General features: G+C 41.0%; 1 protein-coding gene across 1 annotated transcript in view; it reads left to right on the forward strand.

Moving 5' to 3' along the window:
* LOC119404826 (sodium/hydrogen exchanger 8) overlaps nt 1-20745 on the forward strand; it is a 44098-nt gene that overhangs the window by 5442 nt on the left and 17911 nt on the right. The window contains exons 4-11 of the mRNA XM_049418536.1: nt 490-548; nt 4185-4268; nt 5698-5799; nt 7063-7241; nt 9752-9889; nt 12798-12904; nt 13940-14056; nt 16752-16834. Coding sequence (XP_049274493.1) covers nt 490-548; nt 4185-4268; nt 5698-5799; nt 7063-7241; nt 9752-9889; nt 12798-12904; nt 13940-14056; nt 16752-16834 — 869 coding nt within the window. The remainder of the gene's footprint in view (nt 1-489; nt 549-4184; nt 4269-5697; nt 5800-7062; nt 7242-9751; nt 9890-12797; nt 12905-13939; nt 14057-16751; nt 16835-20745) is intronic.

The following is a 20745-nucleotide window of genomic DNA, read 5'->3' on the forward strand; positions in this document are numbered from 1 at the left end:
TGACTCTTCATGGTCATCTGTTAAAGTTATCACTGAAAATCCTTCATTTTAGGTTTTTAAAAATTCACAAGGTCCTAATGTTATCACTTGAGTTATACAGTTACAGATATACAGTTGAAACTTGACATAACAGAGAAAAACGTTTTTATTGTGGCAGGAATCAAAAAAAGGGTTGCTGTCATACTCGACGTGCACTCATTGTCGCACCATTTGCAGAAAGTTGTGAGACGTTATGTCTGTGGTGTAGATAGCATATCAGTTCTGGGAGTCCCGTAATGTGGAGTAAGGGTTGTGAAAGTGAAAATTAACATGTACTCGTTTTTAGCTCAAAGCTACAAGAAAATCCTTGCAATGATGTAGATGGAAATCCATAGCAGTGGTATAGTTCCTTCAGACGATAAAAATAGCTAGCAAACAAGGCAATGTGATTTGAGTGTTTTTCCAATGTAAAGGAATTTGCATGCTTTGACTTCTCCTTTTAACATTCAGGTGCATTGATAGGCCTATTTTTAAAGCTGATCTCAAGCCAGCACCTTGGAAACTGGCAGGTAAGATGAACGCTTGGCTTCATAGGATTATTTCTTTACTTGTCTTACCATAGATATCTAGACATTTCATCTCACAGTGGAGGTCTCGTAGCCTTTCAATGTACAGGGACCTTCTATACTGTTTAACTCAGAATTTCAGTTACAAAACATGTTAAGAAAAAATTTATAGGGTAACTGAAGCAACCAATAACATCATTAACATTTTGTGATCATAATTTCTAATTTTCATCAAAAATGATATGCTATACAAAGATGACAAATAGTAAAGAAGCCCACAAATGAATGAATCTTAAAATAAATTAAACAGGAACTTAGTGCTTCTTGAGACATTATAATGATAGAACAAAAATGTGCTTCGCATGAATATAATTCGAGGCCCTGCAGACATTGTACTATATTAGTTATATGTTGTTAAAAATGTATTTGTTTTTAATGCATAAGTAAATACATCATTTAATAAGCAGTCATTTCTTGTTCTAAAGTAGTTGAAAAGTGAACTGTGCTCACTGTAGTGAGCACGTATCTTTGGAAGAATGGAAATGAAATAAATAACCCTTGTATTACTAGTATTTAGTGGATGTGGGTGTTGATACTCAACACATCCAGGTCTACAATCTTAAGTGATGTGGTTTATATAGTTGAACATCGATATAACGGTTTTTTACTTGCATGGAGAAACTTCATTCAGTTGTGTGCATCATGTTTTAGGAGCAAAACTTGTGGACATGTCCACAGATCAGTCATGGTTATTAACATCTTTTCAGTAAACTTTTATGAACAAATTAAACAAGAAACTTCAAAAATAATTGCAGAATAAAAAGTGCTAAAGATTGTGTTGAGATTTAGTGGAACCATGTGCTAGGAGCTACTGTTATATAGTGCTATGCCTAAATTTTTATTGTCGTATACCACCAGTCTTGGGCAACAGTCTATTGTTTGTTTACAGTTTTGTAGTTGTTTGTGCAGCCAAGATCACCGTATTATTGATCACAACATTTCTTCATGGTGCCAATACCACATGTTTTTGATATCATGTAAAGTACTCATAAGCTTACCTGTGGTAGATGTTTTCTCGTTCCTATTGATCAGTGATATACTTGGCAGCATATCTGAACGCATGAATGGAGAGTATCCAGCATAGCTTTCGTAGTGGTATCAAAATTGTAATCACAGTGCATTCCATCCTCTGTGTAACATGTAGTGTTTTTCAATGCTCACCAATAATAATTTACACATGCAAATGATGAATTCTATTTCAAGCTATGTTTGCCTTTGTTTTTGCCTTGTTGTTAAAACCACAGTGGCCATATGCTCGATTGTTTATTTTAAGGAATACCTTTACAAGGTTTTGTGACTAGCACCAGATTCATTGTTATATACAGGCAGCAGTATTTCTCACACAGTGCCATGAATCCTTTCGGATGTTGCGGGTAGTATGTCCACATAACATCGTGGTTTAGCGCTAAAGAAAGACAGACACATGTGAGAGACAGGACAGGTGCTACTAACAACTGGTTTATTGCAAGGGTTGCAATGGAATAAATACCACACTGGTGCGCAGACGTGACGAACGCGTAACAAGATGTCACCACTTATCAGGCTACAGGCATGTGGCATCAAAAAGCCTAATCTCATTTCTATACAAGCAGATGCCACATGCCTGTAGCCTGATAAGTGGTGACGTCTTGTTACGCGTTCGTCACGTCTGCGCACCAGTGTGGTATTTATTCCATTGCAACCCTTGCAATAAACCAGTTGTTAGTAGCGCCTGTCCTGTCTCTCACATGTGTCTGTCTTTCTTTAGCGCTAAACCACGATGTTAAGTACTCACCAACTCGCCCAACAGCTGGTCATGTCCACAGCTGGCCATGCCAAACTTCACGAAAGTGAAAGTATTTCTGACAGGGATAATCTGGGAATTCCGCTCCTCGTATAAGTATGTGTACCTCATTGAAACTGCCGAATGAAGTTACTTTGATGTTTCGTCCATAAAAATTAATGGCTTCACTAGAACTGAGAATGGGATGTAAGAAAGGTTGCTTCATGGCGTATATTGTTAAATAACCCTCTAAGTGCTTCATTTGCCTGGTCATAATCAACTTGCTTTGCTTCTTCTACTTTCTTTTTCTTTAATTGCCTGCCCTATTCAGATTAGAAGACAGGTTTTGTTGTTTGGAACAGACCAGCCTTTAGAACCAGGGAGAAAACAGATAACAGCTTGTCTTCTACTTTATTTTTCAGCTTCATTTACGTGGCACATGCTGTGCATGCTCATGTCAACCTCTTCCTTCACATCCAAGCTCTGCCCCAGGTAGCAGATGACGTTACTTGAATACTTGATAGCAAGCATTTTAACAGGCCTATGCCTGGTAATACATATCAGAAATGCAGAGGAAGCTTAGAAAGAGAAACTCCACTGGTCCAATGAGGTCTTAGCTGGGCATTGCTTCCAAATTGACTTTTCACTGTTAGATGTGATAGCAGACAAACAAAGCTCTCTCTATGGAGCTGTTATGCCAGTGCAGCATATACTTCAGCATAAGAATGGCTTTGCATCCACATGATATGCAGGGCCATATAGGCTTGGATGTAGGCACCACTTCATGACGTTTTTTTTTTTGTTTTTCACAGCTATTGAAGGCAGTTACACATTGTGACAATGTGGGGTGAACTCAGTAGTGAATGCTTAGACCTTGAACTACATAAGGTCATCGGAGATGGCTCGACAGACAGAACAACACAACGCAGAACAAACAACTAACATTTAGTATATCGCTACTGGTGAACAGTGTGCTTCAAGGAAATACGTGCCAACATTTGTCTCCTTTAAACTGTGTTTATTTTTGTGCTAACAAACATCAATCTCAACAGAAGCCAACTAGCCCAACTTATTACCCATACTCTACACCAATATTTGACATACTTCCAACTACACCTGGTTAAGTAGTGCATAAAAGTTGACTCCCTCTTCTCCTCACAAATGCTACATTTAAAAAATAACTGAGGTTATGCAGGTCATTCATTTGTGTTCCAAGAACTCTCCTCAAAACCAAGTCGTGATGCTGAAAGAATAAACCAGTCAAGAAGACGACGGACAAAGGAGAGAAGTGGCATACACGACTGGACTATCAACTGCACTTTATTAGCAAACAACATCTTCGAGGAAAACCAGGGGCACATGCGCTGTTCAATAACAAAAGCGGCCTACTTGAAAACAGAGATCCTAACGCCAAAGTGACAAGAACCCACATTCCTTCTGCATCAGTGATATGGATGCAGTGCTTACACAATTGTCATGGTGCTTGTTGATATGATAAGGTTCAAGAAGTTTGCATTCCATCTTTTACACTCCTGGTTTTCCTGGAAGATGGTGTTTGCTAATAAAGCACGGTTGATAGTCCAGTCGTTGTGTGTGCCACTTCTCTCCTTCGTCTGTCGTCTTGTTGACTGGTTTGTTCTTTCACTGTTGTGTACCAACTGACTCAGACTTCGACCTTACTGCAAGTCATGATGTTGGTGTGCCATTATATTTGCCCCCTGTATAATAAGTTGTTTTCAAATCACATCAAGTTGAACAAGTTTCTTACAACTTTTTCTTAACACTAAACGTTCACATTTGAAACATATTTTTTACAGAAAGAAGAGGCTCTTAGTCCAACTATGTTTTTCCTAGTTCTGCTGCCACCCATAATCTATGAATCTGGGTACAACTTACACAAGGTACGCATTAGTGTCCTACTGAAATTAAATTTTTACTTATGCTATAAGCCTTAAAGTGCAGGTATGTTTACATGTAAAGAAAACCCACAAGAAAACAATTTATCTATGTTCTGGTGAGCTGCAGGAAGTGAGCTACCTGCATGTGTAGAGGAAGCCGACTTCTCTGCAAATTTTCCTTATGAACCTCTGTCAACAATTTTTTTTATAGTGGTCATAAAATGTATGTTTCCGAGTTCAAAAAGGCATTTGAAAAGGGCACAAAAGCATGGGCTTATTTTATAAAACGAATCAACTATCAAATGCATGATACTCTTCTCAAGCATTTGACCAGTGAGGGAGTTCTTAAGAATTTCAGAGATATTATTTCCTTGAAAGATTGTAGTGGGTTTTTGATGAAAACTTGTCTCAAGCCACTCATTTTGCAAGGTGCAGTTGAATTCTAGTTACATGAGAATCCATGTTTCATTATACACTGTGCAACATTGGAAAATCAACTTGACTTTTTTTGCTCTCCAGAACATAGTCTGCACATACGCTTGTGCTTATTTTTTACATGCTTGTGTTGTGTGTACTTGGTAAAAGCAAAGTGCATGTTAGTGTAAGTGAAAGCCAATGAAACAGACCTAGGCATGAATTGACACCAATGATTAATGAGCCAGTGCTGTTTATTGTAACGCTGACTTCGCATAGATCAGATTGTGGGCAAGGGCATTCCAGGAAAAAAAAGATATACTTCTGACCGTCTGCTGTTTTTTATAAACTATCTGGTATTTGATTTTTGCAACAAGGTATTATAATGCAGAACTCACTCATCACAATGTCCTGGAAAAGGCAAGAATAGGCAACACCTTTGTAGATTTTCCCTGGATTCAGCTAGTGTTCTGACTCCGAATCGATAAGTTTTGATTTGCTGTCTAAAATTTTCTCGTGTTCCTCAACAGAAATGCATTACAAATGCCTCTGGTCACTACGTAGAATGAACATTGGTGGGATTATTTACATGTATATGTACAGTGCTCGCAGATTGAAATTCGGGCGAAGTAATTCACATACTTTCATTTCCATCGTCTTCATTTTGTGTCATATCAGTGCACTTTCAAGTCAAACACTTACATCAGAGCCATCATTACTTTTAGCAGCCAAATTTGTAGCGACATTATGTGGTTATCTTGAGCAATTGTGCATACTAGTCGTTATACTAAAAGTTTTGATGTCGCGTTTCGATCTGTGAGCACTGTACAGATTTTGTGAAAGTGTAGATAGTTGGTGTGAGAGAAAGTAATGCTTCACATTGATTCATCACCATGAAACTTGTGTAAAATGAAGTATAATATTATATATAAAACATTGTGGGGTTATTACCTTTAGAAACATTGGAGGGGTATTACCTAGTAGGTATGCTTTTGGTGATTTCACTAATTTATTGCAGGGCAACTTTTTTCAAAACATTGGCTCCATCCTGGTATTTTCTATTGTTGGCACTACCATCTCTGCACTGGTTATTGGGGGTGGTGTTTACTTGCTTGGCTTGGTAAGTTGTTTTCTTTACCTTTGCTGTTGCCTAAAATGTGCAGCATTTTTCTGTTGCATTGACAGCTACCTTGCCCTATCATCTGTGACATTTCATAATTTGATGTCCATTCACCAGTTGGCATGCCATGCATTAATTCTTCTGGCTCTGAAAGAAATTAATATCCTCAACAGTCATCAAACACTCACCAGGATACTTTATCTCTAAGTTACTAGAGGCAGCTAAGTTAGGAACCCAGAATATTTTCTTGTGTTGTAAAACTTATTCCGTTAAGGAATTGCAAGGATGGGACAACCTTGTTCTTAAAACTGTGCATGTTTTTTTGTTAAATGTGGTGTAAGTAAAGTATCTTTATGCGGGCTGGTTTTCCATGAATATCAACTTCAACATTATAACTAAATTTTCAAAAACCTTACTAATCCTTGGAACATTTATCGGTATCTCAGTGGAGCAACTTGTCTTGCAGCCTTGAAGATTACAGGTCTGCTTGCCGAAACGTTGGCTCCAGCAACACCCCGTGTTCAGGAATTTTTCAACTGCCTCCTCCTTAATTTTACTGCCACATATAAATTCATAAATTTCATTGGCCACGTGTTCAGATTAGGGGAGATTGACTGTACGGATGTTTAAAAAACAAATCTCCTTTGTTTTCTCGTGTCAACACTCATATTTCCTGTACAGGCTTTTCTAATTTATGAGGTACCAGCATTAGTCATGCCTACTGTCAGATAAAGTGCCCATACATTCTTAAACAGCTTATATTTTTTAACTCAGTTTAATGTCTATGTATTGATTAACTTAACAGGGAAAAAGCCTTTGCACTGTTTGCTGTTGCACAGCTAACTTAACCACGGAGTACCAACTGACCCACTCTTACACCATGCTATATACTGAAATGTGAAACTCATAAACGGCAGCTCAATATTGAATGTTATCTTGGAACACAGACTCTGACATATAGTAAATATATTTGGGGTTATTTCTTTTTCAAACAAGCGAAATGGAGTTCAGGCTGTAAGCAATGAAGTTGCAGGTGTTTTCTTTTTTTTGTAATATTAGTCATTGTAGCGACTTTGGTGTCTAGCAGTTTTATGTGGTTGTTGAATTTCTGGTGACTTACTCCACAAGTTCTTTCACAGCATAAAGTTGCTGTGTGAAATGCTGTCTCAAACAACATCTGTGATCAGCATGAGCACATGGTAATGGATATGTGTTGCCAAGGATGTCTATTTAATTTCACGTTCCATGTTCTCTGTGCTGCAGGCTGATGTGGCCTACAAACTGGACTTCACTGAAAGCTTTGCATTTGGCTCTCTTATTTCGGCTGTGGATCCTGTGGCAACCTTGGCCATCTTTCATGCTTTGGACATAGACCCGGTGCTCAACATGTTGGTATTTGGCGAAAGCATCCTCAATGATGCCGTCTCTATTGTACTTGCCACGTGAGTCATTCATGTCTTTATTTTGTACTGGCTGTGCTAATAGAAAACAATGCCTGCTTTCTTATTCATGGCATTTTTTGTCCTCATTTAATATGAGTAACAGGAACCATATGCGCTTTTGTAACAGTACATGTGTGTTAAACACAATATTAATGAGAACTAACAGACAATAACGCCAAGGAAAGTACAGGGGGTGTTAACTGTAGTATTTAGAATATAAATGTGAAGAAAGTAAAGTGGACGAAAAGATGACTTGCCGCCGGCAGGGACCGAACCTGCGACCTTCGAATAACGCGTCCGATGCTCTACCACTGAGCTACGGCGGCGGTCATCCTCCCGTCCACTTTCTGGGGTATATATGTTGATTAAACCTAGGAGTGTTAGTCAGCGCCAATCGCAGCCATGGCGGCGAGTGTGGAACACTCTTTTTGTGCCTCTTGGCGTCAAGCAGCACGTGATCTTTTTACGAGTTGGCAGCTGACCAATAATCCCTCGCATACTACCTGAAGGCATTAAGTCTGCCAGGACGAGACCCTCGCTATGAATGAAGGAAAGCTATGATTTTTCAAGGGCTCGTTTATCTTTGTTAGACACAATATTAATGAGAACTAACAGACAATAACACCAAGGAAAGTACAGGGGGTGTTATCTGTAGTATTTAGAATGTAAATGTGAAGAAAAGTAAAGTGGACGAAAAGATGACTTGCCGCCGGCAGGGACCGAACCTGCGACCTTCGAATAACGCGTCCGATGCTCTACCACTGAGCTACGGCGGCGGTCATCCTCCCGTCCACTTTCTGGGGTATATATGTTGATTAAACCTAGGAGTGTTAGTCAGCGCCAATCGCAGCCATGGCGGCGAGTGTGGAACACTCTTTTTGTGCCTCTTGGCGTCACGTAGCACGTGATCTTTTTACGAGTTGGCAGCTGACCAATAATCCCTCGCATACTACCTGAAGGCATTAAGTCTGCCAGGACGAGACCCTCGCTATGAATGAAGGAAAGCAGATGATTTTTCAAGGGCTCGTTTATCTTTGTTAAACACAATATTAATGAGAACTAACAGATAATAACGCCAAGGAAAGTACAGGGGGTGTTAACTGTAGTATTTAGAATATAAATGTGAAGAAAGTAAAGTGGACGAAAAGATGACTTGCCGCCGGCAGGGACCGAACCTGCGACCTTCGAATAACGCGTCCGATGCTCTACCACTGAGCTACGGCGGCGGTCATCCTCCCGTCCACTTTCTGGGGTATATATGTTGATTTAAACCTAGGAGTGTTAGTCAGCGCCAATCGCAGCCATGGCGGCGAGTGTGGAACACTCTTTTCTTGCCTGTTGGCGTCACGCAGCACGTGATCTTTTTACGAGCTGGCAGCTGACCAATAATCCCTCGCATACTACCTGAAGGCATTAAGTCTGCCAGGACGAGACCCTCGCTATGAATGAAGGAAAGCAGATGATTTTTCAAGGGCTCGTTTATCTTTGTTAAACACAATATTAATGAGAACTAACAGACAATAACGCCAAGGAAAGTACAGGGGGTGTTAACTGTAGTATTTAGAATATAAATGTGAAGAAAGTAAAGTAGACGAAAAGATGACTTGCCGCCGGCAGGGACCGAACCTGCGACCTTCGAATAACGCGTCCGATGCTCTACCACTGAGCTACGGCGGCGGTGCCATGGCTGCGATTGGCGCTGACTAACACTCCTAGGTTTAAATCAACATATATACCCCAGAAAGTGGACGGGAGGATGACCGCCGCCGTAGCTCAGTGGTAGAGCATCGGACGCGTTATTCGAAGGTCGCAGGTTCGGTCCCTGCCGGCGGCAAGTCATCTTTTCGTCCACTTTACTTTCTTCACATTTATATTCTAAATACTACAGTTAACACCCCCTGTACTTTCCTTGGCGTTATTGTCTGTTAGTTCTCATTAATATTGTGTTTAACAAAGATAAACGAGCCCTTGAAAAATCATCTGCTTTCCTTCATTCATAGCGAGGGTCTCGTCCTGGCAGACTTAATGCCTTCAGGTAGTATGCGAGGGATTATTGGTCAGCTGCCAGCTCGTAAAAAGATCACGTGCTGCGTGACGCCAACAGGCAAGAAAAGAGTGTTCCACACTCACCGCCATGGCTGCGATTGGCGCTGACTAACACTCCTAGGTTTAAATCAACATATATACCCCAGAAAGTGGACGGGAGGATGACCGCCGCCGTAGCTCAGTGGTAGAGCATCGGACGCGTTATTCGAAGGTCGCAGGTTCGGTCCCTGCCGGCGGCAAGTCATCTTTTCGTCCACTTTACTTTCTTCACATTTATATTCTAAATACTACAGTTAACACCCCCTGTACTTTCCTTCGCGTTATTGTCTGTTAGTTCTCATTAATATTGTGTTTAACAAATATAAACGAGCCCTTGAAAAATCATCTGCTTTCCTTCAGTACATGTGTGTGTCACAAAATATGCATGCGAATAAAATTCGTTTCCTGCTTTCTACTTTTACCAGGACCATATTGGAGTCGGGAAGCCCAGGCATGGTTTCGCTGACAACAGGTCAACTTGTTTTACATGGCATCCAACGCTTCTTTCTCGTTTTCTTCTGCTCTGCTGCTATTGGAGTGGCCTTTGCCTTAGCAGCAGCTCTCATATCCTTTTGCTTATTGTGCACTCTTAGTTAAATCTTGTACTTTTTACATTGCTTGCTGAGCTAAGCAAAAATTAATTATGCTTAATAGATTAGAGGTAGGTCGCCGTGTTTTTGGATAAATCCGAAAAAATCTGATAAACACTCGCCAGTAAAATTTTTGACAATTCGGAAGTATCCAATAAACTCAGATTTTAATGGCCAATGTGACCCCGTTCCGTTCTTTATCGAAAGGGCATGTTCTGAGCGGTCACTGATGCATCGGCCGGTGTGGCCGGTATGAACTTTACCTCACCTAAGCAGTACCTCGTAGATTGCACCCATTGAACATTTAACAAAGGTCTTGCGGTGCACGGAGCGAGAGACATGAACATACTATGCGGGGACCCCGGGAGCGCGAGACGACATCTCGATATACGGTCTCCTGAAGGCGCCGTGGAGCGCCAGACGGCATGGAATATACGTGCCTATTACAACAAGCTTTATGGTTGTAATACGAACAAACGTAGGTGTTTTGTATTCAAGTATTTGCGTTTATGTGCATATGTGTTTGTATGTTGAAACCTTCGATGCAACTAAAACCCGCCACGGTGGTATAGTGGGTATGGTGCTCGACTGCTCACCAGAAAATCGCGGGATCGAATCTCTGTTTCGGGAGACATTTCCTTACTTAAGCAATCTTAGTTTGCGTTTTAGATTAAGCTTGTCAATTATATTTGGTGCAATTGCTAATCTAATGTGGGGCAATGCTCTGAAAAATTTTGAAAGTACTCACTCTCATACCGGCGGAGCAAAAAAAATGTGAAATTAGGACATTATTGAACAATGTGCCATATTTGCGATTTTTTTTTTCTTTTAAGGGCCCTAATACGACAAAATAACAGCATTTTGCTGTGTGGCACGAGTGTAGGTAATCTACTGTGGTTTTTGCCTAATACAAGTGCTCAGAGCTGCCTTTTCCTGTTACAGCTTGTCTTGTCACTAACGTAATTGGTCAAATAAATTAATGTAAATGATTGGTTACTTAAAGGAACAGTTGTAAGGTGGCAAGAATTACAGAGTAAAAAAAGTAATTGATCAATTACAAAACTGCAAAAAACTGTAGTTGATTGTAAGTAATAACTCGATACATTCAGTTACAATTTTGAATCATACCTTGGTAAACAAAAGATCTTCAACGCAGAGCTTCGCTGCTCAGCCAATAACGTTTTGATGTAGTAACGACAAATCTTTAACTCTTTGTATGCGTTGTACTTATTTACATTAGCCGAGAAAAAGTACTTCCGGTTCGAGCAGAAACCAGCTAGCATGACCATCTTTCACAGGTGACGGGCAGGGGCACCATGATTCTGTGGGCGGAGCTGACATTTTTTTCTTAGGTTTTAATCAGTCATAAGTATTTCAATTCTTACCATGCAGTTTAGTCCCTGCAGTGCTGTAGATGATTGTGCTTGCAGTCGTGAGGTTGGTCATCGTAAAGAGTGCATTTTAATGCTCCCCATCCTGTGAAAAACTATTGATAAAAGAACAGTACAGGTGCAAGTGCATAAAATTAATCTGACTACAGTATAAAGCCAGCCCAGCATTGTTTCAGTATGTTGCACTTTAATTCCTTTTATTTCAGTCTGCAAGATACGACTTCTTTTTAAGTGTCAATATCAAGCTAGTGCATGGCTACTGAAGTGCATTGAGATTCTAATGTGTTATACTGTGATATTCCTTCTGATTTGTTGCTACTGCTTGAACAGGGGTTCATAACTGGCATGGGCACACTGAAATGCGGGGTGTTGCCATTTATTGGGAACATTGGCGTCACTGCATTAAGTTAAACTTATACTGCTTAAACAGACAGGGTAAGCCCTATACTTCACATGTATTTTTGGAAATATTGTGGTGCACCTTTTCAGAGACTAATAGTGATATCTGCTAGCTGTTTGTATCATTTTGTTCAGTACTTTCTCTTTTACCTACTGAAGCGAAAGTATTTGATTATGCAAAACAGCGGATCATGAGTGATTTCTTTTCTTCTCATACATGATTATAGATGAATTTTTGTATATTTCCTTATCATCAGATGAAAATTATTCATTACACAACCCTAAATTTGGTTCAGCGTTGTTTGCCAAATAATCATTCGGTATGCACAGAAAAAATCAGCGTGCTCTGGTTTATTGAAAATAATTGCACCGACATACTGAAAAATCTTGTCTTGAGAAAGCATTCTTCAAAGTAAATAACTTCAATTCTATTTTGTTCAGCATCCAAAGTATACTGATTTTTATAGAATCTACGCTTTTGAAATGTCTCCGGTCTACCCATTTGTGCACATGTAAACAAAAAGCTCGAAACACATGCTCAAAACACAGTTTGTTGTTGCCAAAGACACGGCTCATACACCAGACTGAACCCTCAACACATGAAAAACACGTGAAAGCCATGAACAATTGTGGCCAGACGGTTAGTTTTTTTTTTTCAGCTAAAATGGGGGAAATTTTATGGCTGTTGTAGATTTATGCCGAAAGAAAGCTATGTAAACACCATTTGCAAAAGGGACCGTGTCATTGGTCGCTTTGCTTTCAGGTCACTTTTTTAGGTCAACACAGCTTGTGGGAGATGAAGTGGGATACTTGAACAGATGCAGAAAACAATTTACTTTCATGCTTAGAAAGAAAGAAAATTCGATGTTTTTCCAAAGTTTTGCTTAGCTCATCCCCTTAAACTGCTTTTTGGAGCTTTTCAAATGATCCATGTGTTCATATGAACTTAACCATACTCTTCAGATAACTCCGCTCTGTTTTGCTAATACTAACAGAAGCACTTCCCTACTTAAGTAATCCTGTAAACAAAGGCTTTGTCTTTTGGCATAAAACGCATGTATACCTCCTTAACTGAACTTTTTTGTCATGCACTTGCTCAAGTATATCGACCTCAGGAAGAATCCCTCCCTTGAGTTTGGAATGATGTTGGTATTTGTGTATGCTCCTTATGGACTTGCAGAAGGCATACACCTGTCAGGTAAGGCCTACACAGTTTTATGCAAAAACGCAAAACCAGTAAATGGGTCGATGTAGTTACCATGGATTTATACAGAGTTACAAAATCAGCATAAGGCCGCACAAATAAGACCTGCTGCCATAGCACATTTACATAACACTGGGAAAATACTGCAAGTTCATCACAGCTCGTTGTTGTAAACAGTAATAGTAATAAACTTTGTTGCCCTCAATATTTTGTAAATGTTTACTCCCACATCTGAGCAAAAATAAGCTGAAATGGGGCAGTAACTTTGTATTTCAGGGAAGTCTTGCTGAGGTTTAGGGCATTGTCATTTTTTGTCTGCTTTTTGCAGTGCTAATAGGGCGAGCTTATCAAAGATGTATTTTTATTGAGGGTTGCCCAAATAAAGGGCTAGATAAAAGGTGCTTCTAGTTTTTTTACTGAATTGGGCTTCTTATTTTATCTTATCAAGTGAGAATGATAATTTTATTGTTTCAGAAAAAGACAATGGCTTCTATAAAATTGACATACTGTCACCTTACCTTTCTCACTTATTCATGGCCCATTTTCTTTAGTGCAGTCTGCATTCTCTTTTTAAGTGTTTGCTATACTGCAATGCTGCATTATTTAACACAACGTCACTTTAAAATAGCTCTATAACTTTTTTTTTCCTTATTGAGCTGAGATTTGCATCGAGAAAGGTGGCATACTCATCTCGTTTTAATAGCTTGTAGATGTAGGTATATTTAATGAAGAAACAACTTTACCTATACATAACTTTGCATTTATGTATAACCTTATGTGATGCTATAATGTTAGATATTGCATCAGGGTCATTGATATTTTTTTTCCTTATGTCTGCTCTACACTGTTAACCAGACTGCAACAGTGTATCCGATGGCGGCATCCGCGCTGCCTCGGGTGTAAGAGAGCACGGTTAAGTCAATGTGTGTTTAGCGTTGGAGAACACAGCACATTCTTTTAGTGTGTTAGTGTGTTCTCTGCGGGTAACCTTCACCAGCTTTCTTCTGTTTCTCCTCTGTGGTGACAAAGGAATCATGGCTATACTCTTCAATGGTGTCGTCATGTCTCATTACACCCACTTCAATCTGTCTTCAGTGACTCAGATTACCATGCAACAAACACTGCGGACTATTTCACTTATTGCTGGTGAGCATTCCTTTTGACTGCAGAATTTTTTTTGTTTGTTTTCATGCTGACTTCCCTCACGGCACCCGTTTATTGTTATTGTTCTTAGTGGCATAAGCAACGAGTGATGCTCTTGTTTCTCTGCCAAGCAGTATTTTTCAGAAAAAGACTTGTACAAAATAAAACTGGTACGAAATCAATTGTTCTGCTTCAAGTGAAGAGTTATATTGGATGCATATGATATCGAAGCATATCAGTTTGCTTAAGATAATGGCCAATTGACTGTCATAATAATGAATGAAAATTAATTGAATGAGCTCATTGAAAGAGCAGACTGTTTTTTTTTTGTGAGCAGCTGGGATCGTTGCGCCACCTGGCGGAGCAGATCTCAACCATGTGCTTCTTTCTACATGGCCTCCGAGATCCACTTCAGCAATGGGACGAAACACAAAATTAACCCAAGAAATACACCAGAGCACTCGAACGCTGAGATGCGAGTGCCATAGAGTTTCCTAAAATTAACTAGAGGGGAGTCTGGCGCTGCACTCGTTCAGCCACCATGGGAATGATGGGTAGTACACGGATTTGCCTAGTCTTCGTACTTGCGGGCTTCGAATGCACTTGTGGCTTTGTTTATTGCTGTGTTTTCGTTTTCTTTTGGATAAAAGAATGGATCGTTGTGAATTTCGTAGCCAGATTTGAATTGGTGAGCCTCAAAAGGTTAAAGTTGTTGAAGTGGAACTGCTGACTTTTGCTGAACTTTGTTTTGCGACAAAGCGGACGCAGGCAACGCGGAGCCAAATGGAGCCGAAAGAATGAAGTGTAGACAAATCCGTGTACTACCCATGATTCCCATGCTGACTGAAACTCCATGCGTTGCAGCTCCCATAGGCACTAGCGCCAGAGTTCCCTCTAGTAAGTATTGTAGGAAACTCTATGGCGAGTGCCACTACCAGACACCCAAGTCAAGGATTAAGGTCGTCTCCCATTTTTAGTTTTTTGTGTGTTATATCTCGCACTTAGAAATGTGAGTCTTTGTAATTATTGTAGTGCACATAAACTAATGTAGTAAAACATCTTCGATGAAATTTTAAAAAATTATGGTATTTCACACTGCAATGGGAGATGCTACCTCAAGAGATTTTTGTCTGAAAAAAAAAAGATAGTTATTGCTTGAGGGTGCTTTGAACTCTAAACCGCACAGAGAAATGAAAGTACGTTTCACATAATTTCTGCAAAATTACATTTATCCCCTGCCACTGCCCTGTTTACCAGGCTTGCCATTTCCCTGTGATTGGGGCTCGTAAGACAGACCTCTCACTGCATGATAAGTTCCTTGATGAGCTGTATGTTGGTGCCACCACATTCCCATACCATATAGTGTGGCATGCGGAGCATTTTGCAGTGCTTGCATTCCTTCTGGTAACTCAATGAGTACATTTCTGTTCTGGAGCATGAAATACGGCAAGAAGTTGGTCTGGTGTAGGTGTAGGTTTCCCACTTGTTGGAAGTGGTGTATGGGGTAATGGGAAGGGAGCAGCATTGACAGGCTGCAGTTTAGTTGGACTAACTGTGCACTTAGTGAGCCACACAAAATAAATACGCCATTGTTCAAAATTTAGAAGTTTGTTTGCATGAAGTTCATTCCAGCAGTATACAAGATGCAGCTGCTAATTAGCGCTGCAGTGGTGCGTGGACCAGGAAGGGCTTTACCCCCTCCTCCCCTCACATCCCGTAACTGATACTTCTGCAAGCAAAAAGTAATCAAATTTGCAATGTGATTTGCATGCAGGGCACTTAAAATGCAAATGAATTCAATGAAGTTGCAGTTGCAGCAATAGCCACTGGACATGGTGACCAGTGTGCTGTGCAGTTAAATTAAGGTGAAATAAAAAGACTGTTGGCATAACGTTTCAGAATTTTTTTTTCTTGCATGAACAATATTTACTTGTTTAAACCTCTGCAACTCAGTTAACAACAGAGAATGCTATACAATACTCTATATGCTGTTTTTAATTGTTTTAATTGGTGCGATTGTTTTCTTATTTCTAGAAAATGGGTATGCCATAAATTATGATGCCTTGAAACTTTCCCATATAAACAACTGCCCTTAAATTGATAATGAAATAGTTAATTCACAAGTTTTTGTTAATTTAGTTTTTTTCAAAGTAACTTTAGCAGTGTCAAGGTATAAAATTAGTATTTTCTAAAAAAAAAGCACTCTCTGTGTGTGCATATATACACACACATGCAGACACAAACGTATTCAGGAATGAAAGATTTGCATTTAAGAACCAGGAAAAAATTTACAGACGCAGCTAGTGAGCGAACCTTCATCAAAGGATCATTGGCTGTAAATGTTTTCTGTTAATCAATGTTTTGGGTTCACTGAAACCAAAATGTATTCACTGTAACTCATTAAATATGTTCACCAAACAAGTTTATTGATACATGTATACTGATATACTTCAGTGAAAATATATAGCTTCAGGGGCAAAATGTGTTCCTTGTGAACTTGTTATTTCTTCAAACTGTGTTATGTCCTTGTGCTACTGTATATATTTTATACCCTATTCCCTTTAATGTATACAATCAAGTTCCTGCTTCTGTCATGTTGCACATTTTCTATGTACATTTTCTGGGGGGAATGCTCTATGTCCATCTTCTCTATATTGATGTATTTGTTTCTTTCAAATAAAAAACTGAAACTTTGCAGAGACTTCAGTGTTTGCCTACCTGGGTCTTGCCATATTCAGCTACCGACTTATCATCAAGCCTTCTCTTATAATATGGAGCATTGTGAGTGTTATTTTTACTAACTTATCCCTGCATCCTACTTCCCCAAGGATAAGGTAGCTGGTAAATCCTTGATAATCCCCATGCTCATTATAATTAATAGCCATTAATGGTTCATGATACAGCCTCATGGTTCTTTGTTCAAGTGTAAACAATGTCACCAAGTACACTGCTTGCTGGACTGGCCGAGTGTACAGGATGAAAAGACATTGGAAGTCATTGGAATCTCTTTCTAAATTCTTGTTGCTCTGAATTATGCTATATGTATTTAAAAAAGTGTGCTAAAAAAATCACAGCATATCCACGGAGTGAATGATGATGAGTGGGCGAAGCTGCGGAGGTTCATCGGTAAACCGTGAATCTTCCGTGAATTCTGCCCAGTACATCATCACCGACGTGAGATCGGGCGCGTTTATACTAAAGGTTCGATGAGAGTTATGATGGCTTGCAGCTCACTTTAATTTTACATGTACGCTGTAAATTTTCATTGTTTAGAAAACCATTGCTTTAGAAAACATCTGCCGTCTTTCGTTAAGCAGCTGGCGTCTTTTCGTTTTGCTTTTAGAAAACATCTGACGTCTTTCGTTGGTTTATTTCATCAATCAACGGCGTTTTGAACAAAATTTTCATTGTTTAATCACGCACAGGAGAAATCTCACCAGGCACTACCTTGGAGGTAAACAATGGCTGCTAATGGGAATGAGAGACAGAAGAAGTCGGCTTTTAGCTAACACTTACACTTCTACTTCTACTAACGTTTCCTACTGGAACATGCCAATGGCTGCTAATGGGGAATGAGAGCCAGAAGAATTCGGCTTTTAGTTAACGCGCACAGGAGAAATTATTGTTCAACAACGCACAGGAGAAATCTCCCACTGGCACCACCTTGGAGGTCAAGATCTGGCACTAGCGTTAAGACTGGTTACGCACTACGAGGGACGAACGGGTGCCGCTTTAAGGAGCTTCGCCCCTAAAAAAGCACACAGTAGAGCAGAATAACGGCGATGGCCTTACTGAAGCGCTGGACATGTAGTAGCCCCCTGCCATTAGCTCTCTCCATGATTACACCAGCTTGTTTAGGTTTTACACAACAATTGCATGTACGTGATTGCTTAGAGTTGTGTGGTTTTTAGGGTGAAATGGCTATACATGTTCATAGATCTAGTGTGTTTCCTAAGCCAGTGCTTCTTGCTTATCTCCCTTCTTTCTCTCTTTCAAAGTTTTAAAACTTGACTCTACTTTGAAAGAAATTGCAACAATGCGCATTGCTGTAGCCAAATGGCTGGGAGGCTTCATGAATTGTTTTTATAGCTTGGCAGCAGTAGCAATGAATGCAATTTTCTGATCATTCGACATAAAAAAAATATCGACTGCAAATTTCTTCAAAATACTGCAAGTTCAATTTTATCAAGCTTTGTGGACTAAATGCACATTGTTTTTTAATTGTGAAAAGAAGCAGTCCTTAATTGAGAATAATTTACTGAGTAGGATTAATTAATAACTCTGAGAGAATTTTGCTTCAGAAATTTTGCTCAGTACTTTTGGTCATTAACTTATAATTTTCACTGTTTGTGCATCAGTAATATTTGTTATAAATAGAAAGGCATTGTCTTAGTAAAACATTTTTAGGGGTGGTTTGGTACACTCTGCCTGTAATAATACAGTAGAACCCCGCTGTTGCGTTCCCGGCTGTTACGTTTTCCTGGCTGTTACGTCGTTTTCGGCCGGTCCCGGCACAGCTCCCATAGGATCCAATGCATTGGGAACCCCGCTGCTGCGTCGCAACTGTGGGACCGTTCCCGCATCATACGTTGCGAAGTGCCACGACGCGCCGGCCCGAGCGGCCATGTTGTCTTTCATGTAGCTTGGCTTGGCGGCTTGACAATGGGATTGGCCGCCCAAAGTGCCGGGGGCAACACCTATGACGTATTTTCGGTTCATGCCAGCAAAAGCATGACCTTTGAGATTCGTATTTTGAGCCCGATTCAAAGGGTATAGCCCGATCGCCATCACCATCGCCCATGTGTGCCCGTGCTAAAGTCCCTAGATTTTTCCCTAGGGACTTTAGCCCGTGCTACCCGTGCTTGCTGCGGTCTTCTCGCGTTGCCTTTGTTTCGTATCGGTCGTTGCGCAGGTTCAATGCTCCAAATAGTCTTCAAACAGGATGACATCAAGAAAGCGGAAATCACTTTCGCTGCAAGAGAAGTTGAACATTCTCCGCGCTGTGAAAGAGAACCCGACGCGGAAGAAGGCGTGCATAGCGAAGGAGTTAGGACTGACGCCTTCCACCTTGAACTCCATCGTTGCAAAACGGATCGAAATTGAAGAAAATGCCCGGACCTTCGACGTCAAGTGCAAGCAAGCCCGGAGTTCGGAGCGCGTGCAGCTTGACAAGGCCGTTTTCGAATGGTTCAAACAAGCCAGGGCCGCAGGAGTTAACTTCGACGGTACCATCCTGCGAGAGAAGGCACTCGAGATCGCCGACAAGCTCGGTATCGACGGTTTTTGTGCATCTAACGGTTGCATCGACCGTTTCAAAAACAGACATGGATTACGCTACCGCACTGTCAACGGAGAGGCTGCAAGCGTGGACACGGAGACTGTTGAGGCCTGGAAAGAGACCGTGGTGTCTATCATAAAGGACTACGAGCCGAGAGACATATTCAATGCCGATGAAGCAGGCCTTTTTTTCAAGGTACAGCCCTCTAAGACGCTGAGCCTAAAAGGCGAGGCTTGCCACGGTGGAAAATGCAGTAAGGAACGACTAACGGTGCTGCTGTGCTGCAACTCCGATGGTTCGGAAATGATGAAACCGTGGGTGATAGGAAAGTTTCGAAACCCACGCTGCCTTAAAAATATCCGTCACCTGCCCTGCCACTACAACAATAATACCAAGGCGTGGATGACGTGTTCACTTTTTGAGGAGTTCTTGAGATACATGGACTCTAAGATGGGCTGCCAGAACAGAAAAGTCGTTCTTTTTCTCGACAACTGCTCCGCACATCCCAAGGACACTGCGTCGCTGCGGAACGTAAAGGTAGTTTTTCTTCCTGCCAACACCACAAGCCACCTTCAGCCCTTGGACGCTGGAATAATAAAAAATGTAAAGGACTTCTACCGCAAGTGCATTGTAAAGCGGTCCCTGGCCAGCGTGGAGCGTGGGCAGCAGCCGGCAGGCGTCACCATCTTAGATGCCATGCATTATTTAGCATCGGCGTGGAGCGCCGTCACTGCTGCTACAGTTGAACACTGCTTCAACAAGTGTTTCGGTGTGCGCGCAGATGACACAACAGAAGCTGTTGGAGACGGTGCGTTCGCAGACTGCGACGAACTGAACACTGCCATGGAGACTGTTGGTGCCAGTGGAATCGCGTACAGTGACTACGCTTCTGTTGACGACGCCGTTGTCACCTCCGCAATGTTATCCGTCGACGACATCGTGGCTGAGTGCGCCGATCCGTGCGCCAGTGACGAGGAAGTTGAGGAGGAGGTGGAGCGGATACCGGAGCCAACGTTCTCATCGGCCGTAGCGGCACTGGATTTATTGCGAAGATATGTGCGCACCAGTGACGATGGCGAGAGCCACATGGCACTACAGGTGCTTGAAAAACGCCTTGTGCTTGTCGGGCGTGAGAAGATGCGCCAGGCAACGCTGCATGATTTTTTCAAGCGAAAGAATTAAAATAAAACTATGTGCAGTTCACCACTACTCTTATTTCTCAATTTTTCGCGTTTCTCGGCTCTTGCGTTTCCCGGCTCCTACGTTTTTTTTTTACGGTCCCGTGAAAAACGTATCAGCGGGGTTCTACTGTAAAAAAGTGAAGTAAGTGAGAGAGACACAAGGGACATGTGTGACAAAACTAGGTGCCGACTAGCAGCTGTTTATTTTGGAGATGAAGTCAGCCATTGTTTAA

This window comes from Rhipicephalus sanguineus, chromosome 1, assembly GCF_013339695.2.
Source record: "Rhipicephalus sanguineus isolate Rsan-2018 chromosome 1, BIME_Rsan_1.4, whole genome shotgun sequence".
Lineage (NCBI taxonomy): Eukaryota > Metazoa > Arthropoda > Arachnida > Ixodida > Ixodidae > Rhipicephalus > Rhipicephalus sanguineus.